Genomic DNA, 10,864 nt, shown 5'->3' on the forward strand with positions numbered 1-10,864 from the left:
GCGTAGTGCTGGACCATTCAAGATATTACAAAAGGTTGGGTCCAACGCGTATCGGGTTGACCTTCCACCTGAAATGAGCATTAATCCAACTTTTAATGTGGAAGATCTAGTCCGTGCCCATACTCCCATTATTGATACATCGTCCCTTTCATGGCCTTTTTCTGAGTTTGCTACCCAACCCCTTCCACCACCTCCTCCACCCATTACCCATAAAGAAGCAATTGAGGAAATCTTGGATGACGAGATAGTATCCACGAAAGATGGGGGTTTCCAAAGGTATCTTGTCAGGTGGAAAAACAAACCATCGTCTGAATCTACGTGGCTGTCAGGCGACGCATTGCAGGGTATTGATCCAGATCTACTCGAGCGCTACAAAGGTTTCAACTCGTCAGAGTCGAGTTTTTCTCACCCGAGGGGAATTGATGCGGACACAAGCACATTCAAGGTGTACCAACGAAGAAAGCGCCAACCACAAGTGCCGTCCTTGTGGATAGGCGAATATTGAGGAGTTGAAGACCTTTCACATGTGATTGGACATATAGAAGACCCCACTTAGGGAAGACACATGTGAAGGAAGATTGGAGAAAGAAGACCGAGCGCACAAAATTTCCCATACTTATGTTATTTGTGCATTTTTGACTTAGTTAGGGGTCTTTTAGTAATCTTATATCTTTATTTGCTTATTCTAGGGTATTTTAGTAATTTTATGTCTTTATTTGCTTATTTAAGTGGGGTAAAGCCCTAAACACGAATTTCAACTATTGATGAATGAAAAGCAAACCCTTTGGTTGCCTCCTTCCTCTCTTCTCTCTAATGGTGCTTCTTCTCTCCCCTTGATCTTCTTCTTCTAATTTCTTCTTGTGCCCCTCCAACTTCCTCAAGGTAATAACTTTCTTTCTTCTATTTTTTTGTTTTGGCTAAGTCCTCTTCGATCAAAATCTTGAGAACCGATCTAAACCCTAAATCCCCAAATTCTCAAATCCCTAATCCGAGAAACTTCTTGGTTCTTCGGACTAGTGATCTTCATTGATCGATTGGGTGTGACCATGCAAGATCGGGAGGTCTCATCCCTCGCCGGATCCAACCTAAGTAGTAATTGAATTCCATACTCCATGGTTGTAGTGATGGCCCGCTCCATTGCATGTTTCCTTTATGATTTTCTCAGTTATGATGATTATTGTTAGAATTTTAGATCATTTATTCCTTTTATTTCCGCTGTTTAATTATTTCCATGAGCATGCATCATAATTAGGGCTGTCCTACGTCAAGTTGTATATAAGGGAATGTGTAGTGAACATTTTTTTTTTTTTTTGGGGAAGCCTTTGTGCATGGACAACCGTATCCAGCCCTCCCAGATGAAGGCTGTAATATTCAATTTGAGGATAAACCCATCTGATGTGACAACTGCATCAAAACACTGGAAAGCTTCCTTGGATTTGGACATGCATGTTTTAAGTGGAACTTCCACAAATCCAAACAACAACACATTACAAGCCTTTAGAATATCTTGAGTAACACTGTTCATCACTGACAGAGCTGAGCTTTTCAAGGATTAGATGGCCATATATAGAAGTTAGGCAGATAATTTGGAAAGAAATGGAATAATGTGGAATCTACAGAAGGAACACAATAGAAATATATTTAAAGATGTGTTCAAAATTCAAATGATTGTCGAACAAATAAAGAAAAAAAAAAAAAGCCTATATTATTAAAAACATTATCCAATTGACAAGACTGGAAGAAATAGAACTACTTTCAAGGCTGGAGAGACATAGGCCACAAATTTTCTTTTAACAGAGATTTCATAGAAGGGTTGCATCGAGCTAAGGTTTCCACCAATTGGGTGGATTTTCTCTCTTATATGTCCAAAGTCAAAGCCTTCATGGATATTGCAACATTTAATCTTGTTGTCAACAAATTTTACTGTTGATAGTTTTTTTTAAAATTAAAAACAAAAACAAAAAAGGAGGTTAACTTCAACTTAAGAGTCCTGAGAGGAGGACAAGTTTAGTTTTGAGTTTTGGACCTCAGTTTTAGTTACCCATAGTAACCAAGAAAGAAGAAACTTTATGGAGAAAATTAGAATATAGTTGAAAAAAACCTATATCACATTTTAACAGCACTACAACAATTCCTTGAGTAATAAAAGAATGGTCATTCACATCCACCTGAAAGAAGGGCAGTGGTAATCATAAACTACTTACCATAGTTCTGTTGCACCCTCGTAAACTTGTAAATGACTTTTACTATGGCACCATATTTCATGGATTTAAGTGTTCCCATGTGCCTGGAGTACAGAAAAAACAAAAAAACAAAAAAAAAAAAAAAAAGTTTATTACATCAGTATAGAATAAAAAAAATTCAACAAAATGGATTCACCTATGCATCACTTTCAACAATTAGGAAAAAAACGAAAACCTTGTAAGAGAGAATAGATATGTGATTACCTAAATTTAAATACATTAGTAGATTCAGCACATGGAAGTCCAATTCAGATCAATAGAGTCCAAAATTGCCAAAATTTAATACCCCCTAATGAAACTTTAGGCACCTTAAAGAAGAAGTTTCTAAAAGAGCACATTGCTCTGAAGCCAAACAGGAGGTTCCAGTTGGCTGTCACACCCTTAGTTGCAAAAGGCAGGAGGTGATCTGGTATGTGAAAGTGGATTTGAGCGCAGGAGTGGGAAAGTTTCCATTCAAAATGTTAGAAAGTTCAAACTCCACAAAGTGGGAGCAGTGGCATGAGTGTAGAGTGAGAGTGGGAGAGGGAATGGCACCTTGGGCAATAGGTTCCTACAACCAAGCTTCATGAAGCGGCAGATGATTCCACGGAAATTGATAGTAGAACATGATTCCCTAAATGATATTAAATGGGCAACGCCTCAAGATTCCACATTGCGGAAGCTATATCTTTTACTTATTTGATAAATGTGTGGGATTTTATTGAAGAAAAAGAGACAAGCTAAAGAGGAAATTACAAAAGAGGCAAAGCTTGCTCCAATGGAAACTCTAATCTAAGAACAACTGGTTTTGCTAGACTATCTGAGATCTCATTAGCATCCTGAGAATGAGGTTGAAAACCACATCCAAACTCACCACAATAAGCTGAAAAGCAAGCTTGGAAGGTTCTTAATCCTGGTTCTTCACCCAAATGATGGCATAGCCAAATTACCTTCGACCATGATCCTCCCATTAAACAACCCTTTGAAAAGCTACAGCCCCTTGAGAAGGGCTTGAGCTTCCGCCTCATTGGAATCTTTCTCCCCCAGCGAAGAAAAGGACGGATTCCCCACTTGCATTCTCAAGGACACCACTGATTCCAAGCAGATCCTCCAAGTTATTTTGTTGCAAATGAGATCAGGGAAATAGTGTCTGGACATTTCTTTTCGCCAAGTGAATAAGAGGCTAATGAGATTGTTGACACTTGCAAAAAAAGGCAAGCCAAGAAATCACTTCACATTGAGTCCTTGTGGATCTCAGCTGATCTTTGTTCTCGTTCACTCTATAATCTAACTCAATTAAGTATTGTTCGCCATCAAATAACAAGCGCGCATACTGCATTGAACCCTTGCCTGTTTTGCAATCTTTATACAATAGTAACTGATAGTTCAGGATGAGATCCCATGGAACATGCTATCTGAAGATGATGTAGAAAAGGTTGACAAGACTAGAGAGAAGTTAAATGCTAAATTGGAGAGGAAAGGTTCTAGAGTCTATATGCTTAACAATCAGCAGAATGAAGACAGTATTCGGAATGCAACTTGAGTAAGAACAGTAATAGAGGCAGTGATTTAGTAACAATAATCATAGAAGGCAACTCTTCATCCATTATTCTTGATTGTCTCCTGGTTGTCGCGGTGTCATCCTTGTCGCTGATGGTGTCCAACTTGTACTCAGCGTTGAAACGGTGCCAGGGTATCTATATAAAGCTTGCCAATGTGATTGTTAAACTATCCACCTTCTTAATCATTGAGCTGTCCAAATCTGCAGATCCATAGATCCTTCTACTTAGTCACTATTCAACTGCTCCTTCTGTCGATCCATCGAGCAATCCAACATTGCATTTATTTTTTATCAGTCAACAGTGGGTTCCCTTTGGAATGCCATGCTTTCTTCAGACACATCTTCCTTGGGATCTCAGATACAACAGATTGGCATCCATCGAGTTCATCTCTGAAACTACCCAAATGTAAGTTTGGTTGAACTCCACCAAGGCTTATAGGAATCATTCTCAAGATTGTCCAACACCTCCTGGAACCAACTTGTTCCTCCTTGATTCCTCTCATAGCCTCCTGCATTTTCTCAAACTTCTTTGGTTTCTCTCGTGGCCCTTGCCATGAGGCATTGCTTCTAGATAACGAGCATGTCATGATAAATTTTTGTAGGAAGGCAAAGGGAATCAATACGAATCCCCATGGTAATCATATATGTTCGGATAGGGATCGGAATGATAGGATAGCCGATGATGATAATCAAGGTAACCCAAATGGTATTTAGAAGATGGGTAAGGATCATGATAATAAGGCTGGGAATCTGGACAGGGATAATCCTATGAAGAGTACAAATATCCACCTGTTGATGACATTTCTAAGGTGAAATGTGGACTCGCTACTTGGTAAGGACTAGGGCTAAATGGGCTGGTTTAAGGGCTGAATTTTATGATTTTGGCATATCTAGGGGCAAGAAATTAGGTTTTAGGATTGTTTATAATCATGTGGGGCCCATTGTTAATCGATCCTATATTTCCATGTGGGGCCTTGTTAGATAATCTTAACCATGAGGTCCATTTTTAGTCAATCCTAAACATGTATAGTTCCATGACACAGTAAGATGATCTAAACTACATGGGCCCGTTGTTAGTCAATCCTAACCATGTGCATTTCCAAGTGGGTTCCCTCATTATATGAGCTTAACCAGGTGCCCCATCGTTAATTGATCCTACACACGTCTATTTTCATGTGGGGCCCATCCTTAGATGATCTTTTCCATATGATTTTTAGTTGATCCTATCCTTAGTTGCAGGATCCTTCTCACTAGGTGTCGCTCTCACTTCAAATAGCGCTTCGGAATCACATTCATGCTCCTGTTTTACCAGATAATATTTTGAAACAGACACTTCCCTGCACCCCCACATGAACTTGTTGGTGCTTTGCTTCACGCTTCTTGCAACTATAATCCTATCCATGTGTATTTTCATATGGGATCCATAGTTGATTGGCCAATCTTGAGATTATTCAGACCATGGGCATTTCCAGGTGGGACTCATCGTTATCAATCCTAACTAAGTATTTCCATGGTAAAGATCTCCGCAAACAAGAGACTTGGAAATTAAAACTGATTTTCTTGAAAATTGTTGGGAAAAAACAGCAGGACATGTTTTCATTTTGACCAATTTCCGGAAAATGACATCTTACGGAATCAACATTTCCTTACTTTTGTCCCTGTATCCAAACATGCCCAAACTTGATACATTCTTCTTCACTTTTCGAGACCGATGTTGTTACCATATGTGTCAATATTATACAACTGTATAGGAGCTTATGTCAAACACTGTGTCCCTGATATGACATGTGTTCATGTCTATGTGACATCAGTGTAAAGTACAACCCAATCCAATTGCCTGTATCTGTTCTTATTTACCATCCACAAGGACTCTCACTTAACATGTAAGAATCTCTAATCTTGAAATGTTCTTATCCAATTGTTTGTATCCATTCTTATTTACCATCATACTGACAAATGTTCTTGTCTAATAAACATGAGAAAAAGGATCCTATGCAAAACTCGAATCATATGGCATTATCATAGTTTTGAAGCAAAGCAGAACCCTTTTAGCGAGCTATGAAAAACACAAGGACTTACACAAGCTCTGTGTATCGTATTCTCCATGCAGGAAATCCTAAATGGCATCTTACAGGTCCATATATTAAAAGGAGATCAGGATCTGGTCCTCCACAACCTAAAATCAGAAGGAAAACACCATGTAGAAATCAAAATTTCGATAAGCTTACGAGTCATCAAAGACATTCTCATACTATGTCAAAAGAATTGCAAATTGCAAGAGAAATGGATAGTATGAACACATTGCAAGTTTGAACAGTAGGACGAACCGACTGCTCTCAGTGCTTGGTCCATGTCAGGTTCTCTGAAGATTGGTATTTTCTGCTCTCCACCTCCGCTGGCGATTCTCAAATACTTTGAACAGAGAAAGCTAGCTGCTTTAGCAGCTCCTTGTTTCCCATCAGAGATTGAAAGCAATTCCAACGTCATTTTGTCTTCATCAAGAAGGGTAGCCTTTTCATCAGTTTCCTGCATGCATTACCAAGTTGAATGAGAATTACAAAGTCAAACACAAATTTTGAATTTTTGAATTAAAAGCTTTCCTTTGAAACAAACAAAACTCTTCTATTGAGAACAAGGGTAACATGCAAAATAAATAAATAAATTTACAGTGCAAAACTACCTCCCATGGTATTGTATTACTCAAATTCTTCAAAAGCACTTCCTTATTTTTCTTTAGCACACCTGAAACACCGAGTATAACAGTATTTGATGCTCAGCATGAGAATGATTCCACCAAAATGACATCAAGGCTGCAACTTGGGTCGGATCAACCCAAACCCGACCAATCCAACTCGAGTTTGGGTCAGGTTGGTTGGGTTGTCAAGGTCCTTGGTTGGGTTCAGATTGAAAAACACCAACCCGATTTGAATTCGGATTGGGTTTGGGTTGAGCAAATTTGTGTCGGGTTAGGTCGGGTTGGTTATAATCACATGTTTTTAGCTCAGGTTACGTTCTAGTTGGGTACCTGGGGCTGGAATTCAGGTCGGATTGCATCAGGTTGCGGGTTAGGTCCTCTTGAGTTCGGGTTGGGCTCGGGTTGACCCTCAACCCCACCCAACCCAACCCAACCCAACCCAACCCAACCCGCCCAAGTTGCACCCCTAAAAGAAATGCAAATTTGAACTGTCTTAATTTTTATTGGCAATGAAAAAGTACATTTTTTAAACCACCCAAGTTTCACAAGTACACAAATTAGAAAGAAGAGACAATAGAACGATGAAAGATGTTATTATCCAGATCGCGTAACAGAAGTTCTATGCAGCTCCCTCATGGTACACGTGCCAAACATGTCTGGTGATCACTACAATTAATCTGGTGGATCAGCCAGTAGAGAGGCCATGTCCCAAAGCAAGGGGATTGCACTATGGAAGTCAAGCAATCAATGGACTGCAAGGATCACTCAGCTCAAAACAGATAAACAGTCACATTCAACTGCAAGACACACAAGTTGATTGCCACAGTTGTCCAAACACTGCAATTCCTAGTGTATGGCCCACCCACACAGTGATCCACCAGATCAACATTTCCGACCATATGTTTTTCTTTTTTTTTTTCCATGCATACCTTGAGGATGGGACTGGATGGAACTACAACGCAAGCTGTATAATAGCATTTCTCAAAAGATAAGAAAGTTTTTTCTTCCTACAAGCTGCATCCAACAGTTGTCACATGATAACTTATTGAGTGGTCTCCTCAATACAAACTCGGGAAGTAACAAAACTCCAAGCGGTAGCTATGTGCTAGCCCATCCTAGCCATAGATAGAGGGTTGGTGTTAAGAGGACAGCCGGTCATTGAACTTTTGCCAAGAAATCATGAAAACATCCAACCCCAAATAACTGGGATAATGCTATGATGATGATGATGACTGATGCAGCAACATCCAGAAAACCGAATCTGGATCTACAATTTCAGATGCAGATCCAATAAGATTTCCAATAACCAGAATACCAATGCAACTTTTGATGAACGCCTGAATATGAAAGGAGTGTACCCGATTTGGTGCCCAAATGAGAGAAAACACAACACATGCAATTGTAAAATACAGGAACGTATGCTTGGATTAACCAATACATGCTTAGAGGCAAAGAAAAACATTCTGAAAATTTGGGGTGTCAATGGGCCAGGCTCGGGCCTAAAAAAATCAGAGGCCTAGCCGTCAAAACAGTTCAATCCAGGCCGAGACCTACCCCAGGCCTGGCCCGTTGACAGCCTAACTCAAAATCTGTTCTCTATTTTAAGAGCCTGTTTGTAGGCTTGAGTACAAAGAATTTCCTGAAAACTTCAAATTACTCCCTGTTGGCTGAGAAACCTCCTCATATCTTTCCCAATCTAATCTACCTTCTGAGGATATGTTGTATCTTCCAAAATAGAAAAGAGCCCAAAGAAAAGACTTCCAACTATTTTGGTGTGTGTATAAAAGGTTCTATGATGTCAACCTCATAAGAGCTTCCGATAAGGTCGAGCTTTGTGGGCCCCACCGTGATGTGTGCTAGATATCCACACCATGCATTTAGTGGGTCCCCTCCAGGTTATAGGATGTACCAAAAATCAGCTGTATCCAGAACTCAGGTAGGCCCCACAATCTGAAACCATGTGAAATCATGCCTAAAACATTTAAAGCACTTGGTAGGGCCACCTGAGTTTTGGAAAGGCCTAAAATTTGGTAACCCCCCATCCAAATGGGACACACGATGGATGGGTTGGATGTGTGAACAACATCTTAGTGGGCCCTATAAATAATTAGGAAGATTTCAATGGGTGGGCATCCACTCTCAGCTGTTGTTTATGGTGTGTGTGTGTGTGTGTGTGTGTGTGTGTGAGAAAGAGAGAGAGAGAGAGAGAGAGAGAGAGAGAGAGAGAGAGACTTAAAGAAACTTCAAGTCATCATCTGATTGAACATGTGGACCATCCAATCACACATGTGGCCTCATACAATCCATCAGTTTGATTCTGTGGGCCCAACAGTCCACGTTGACCACTGATCTTGATTAGAACACTAATCAGGACTCCGAGAGAGAGAGAGAGAGAGAGAGAGAGAGAGAGAGAGAACTTATCAGGACCAACGTATGGCCCTGATCTTCCATTCTAGCAATCTAGACCCTTGATGTGGACCAGATATATGATATTTAATGGTTGTATGGTCCATATGTTAAATATGGACAGCTCGAATTGTTAGATTGTTGATCATGATCCATGGATAGGCTTGATCTAAGCCTGATATGCATCTGATCACCTTATCTTTCATTGGATCAGCTTGTGGGCCATACAGGCCCATCCGACCGTGATGCATCAACAACTCCAAAAGTTCTAGCAAGGGCAAAAGACTAGAGGATTGGGTATATTGATAAAGAATTACCTCCCAAATTTTTTTACCTAAGGTTTTCTAAAACAACTGAAATTCTGTTGTGCATTACCTGTTTAGGATATGCTTACGAATTCTTACCCTCCATGTCATAAAGGCAGACATGCTTCACTCCCAAAGCTGACAACCACTGCAAAAGGTTGATAACACTTGGGATATGAAAGGCTTCTTCACTGTCTACCACGATGGCAAGGTACCGAAGTTTCTTTAGTTGAAAATTCTTGTACTTCTCCAATAACCCACTTGAGATGAGATAGCTTTCTAGCACATGAGCTATACCCCGCACAAAATGCACTGTGTTGACCACTTGATGAAGTAAAAACCAGCATAATCCAAGCACAAGTTTCCATATATCAAAACTCCAGAAACCCTGCACTTTCCATTTGCCACACAATGCATGTAGATGTAAATTTATGAAAAACAGAATAAAACAAACAAGCTTTTACACGTTGTTGTTGTTGCCCATGTATATTAATGCATTTGATAGAGATTAACACAACCCCTTGATTTGATTAAAACACAGTGGAATTCCAGGGGATTGGAAAATTAAATCCTTCCACAGTGGAATGGCCTCGTCAAAGATTTTTCAGTGAAACGGCATCGAGGGTTCCTCGAATAAGCTGAATCACTTAATGAATCTCCAAAGCCCACCCAAATTACCCTTTCCTACACCTTTTACAACACTGCTTCCATGGATGCAGCTGCATTGTTGGAGGCCCTTTCATTGCGCTCTTTCCATAAGGACCACACCACAGAAAGAAGGAAAAGGCACCAAAGGGATTACTCCTTTCTGCTCTGAATCCCCCAGTTCTAGGCATGGAATGGCTCGATTTTGGTGGTGAATGATACGTTAGACCTCGAAGCCGATTCCCAATCCTCATGAATTGCTCATATGTACAATTTCATCACTGGCCTAGACTGTCTACCCAGCGAGCCACACCACATATGGCCCAAAAGCATTCTTAATTGGATGATCCTAACCTTCCGATCGGTGAATTTTGTCTGTCTATATCGGGTTACATCAAAATACGAAAACATATTCAAATCAAACCTTACTTGCTTTCTACCAATAACGAGGCCGCCTCGAACGCCTGCACTAGTCTCCATTCCGGAACCTGAACTGAAAACCTTTCTACAAACACATAATAAACAAAAAAGAACAAAGACTAAGATTAGCATCTGAGGATGCGTTTGGATCAACTAGTGATTTTTATAGCAAACATGATGTGCTCCTAATTACTATTTCTACTCTTCATCTTTTTTTCTCAAATTGCAGCGTGTTTGGTTGCACCAAAATATCATGATACTGGGTTCAACCAAACGCACCCCTTAGGATTTAGTTGGGAAAGGGAAGGCTGTAGGCGAGGTCACATGTAGGTGATGAGTTATCTTACACAGTTCACGAGTTTAACAATTCGTAAATTGGATGCCCATCCAAACACCAACTTTCTGATTTGGTTCGCAATTCAATTGGATGGTGCATCCAAACGCACCCCAAGCTTGGGATCTTTTGTTCTACTTTACCTTGAACTAGGTCTAGGAGGTGAGAGAAGATTGGAGTCTTCTACATGTCTGGATGTTATAACGTTGTTAACGGAAGGAGAAGAAGGAGAAGAAGCTCCGTTGAAATCCATTTACAAGAGAGAAGGGCGTCGGT

The 10,864-nt window shown here is 40.2% G+C and overlaps 1 protein-coding gene across 1 annotated transcript; it reads right to left on the reverse strand.

The window, feature by feature from the left end:
• Positions 1-2,007: 2,007 nt before the first annotated feature.
• LOC131252511 (uncharacterized) lies at positions 2,008-10,335 on the reverse strand. Its single transcript, XM_058253087.1, has 6 exons — positions 10,264-10,335; positions 9,289-9,577; positions 6,464-6,525; positions 6,111-6,309; positions 5,863-5,959; positions 2,008-2,287 (listed from the first exon to the last, which is right to left on the reverse strand). The coding sequence occupies exons 1-6, from the start codon at positions 10,312-10,314 to the stop codon at positions 2,197-2,199; spliced, it is 789 nt and encodes a 262-aa protein (XP_058109070.1). The 5' UTR covers positions 10,315-10,335; the 3' UTR covers positions 2,008-2,196.
• Positions 10,336-10,864: the final 529 nt, after the last annotated feature.

This window comes from Magnolia sinica, chromosome 8, assembly GCF_029962835.1.
Source record: "Magnolia sinica isolate HGM2019 chromosome 8, MsV1, whole genome shotgun sequence".
NCBI lineage: Eukaryota > Viridiplantae > Streptophyta > Magnoliopsida > Magnoliales > Magnoliaceae > Magnolia > Magnolia sinica.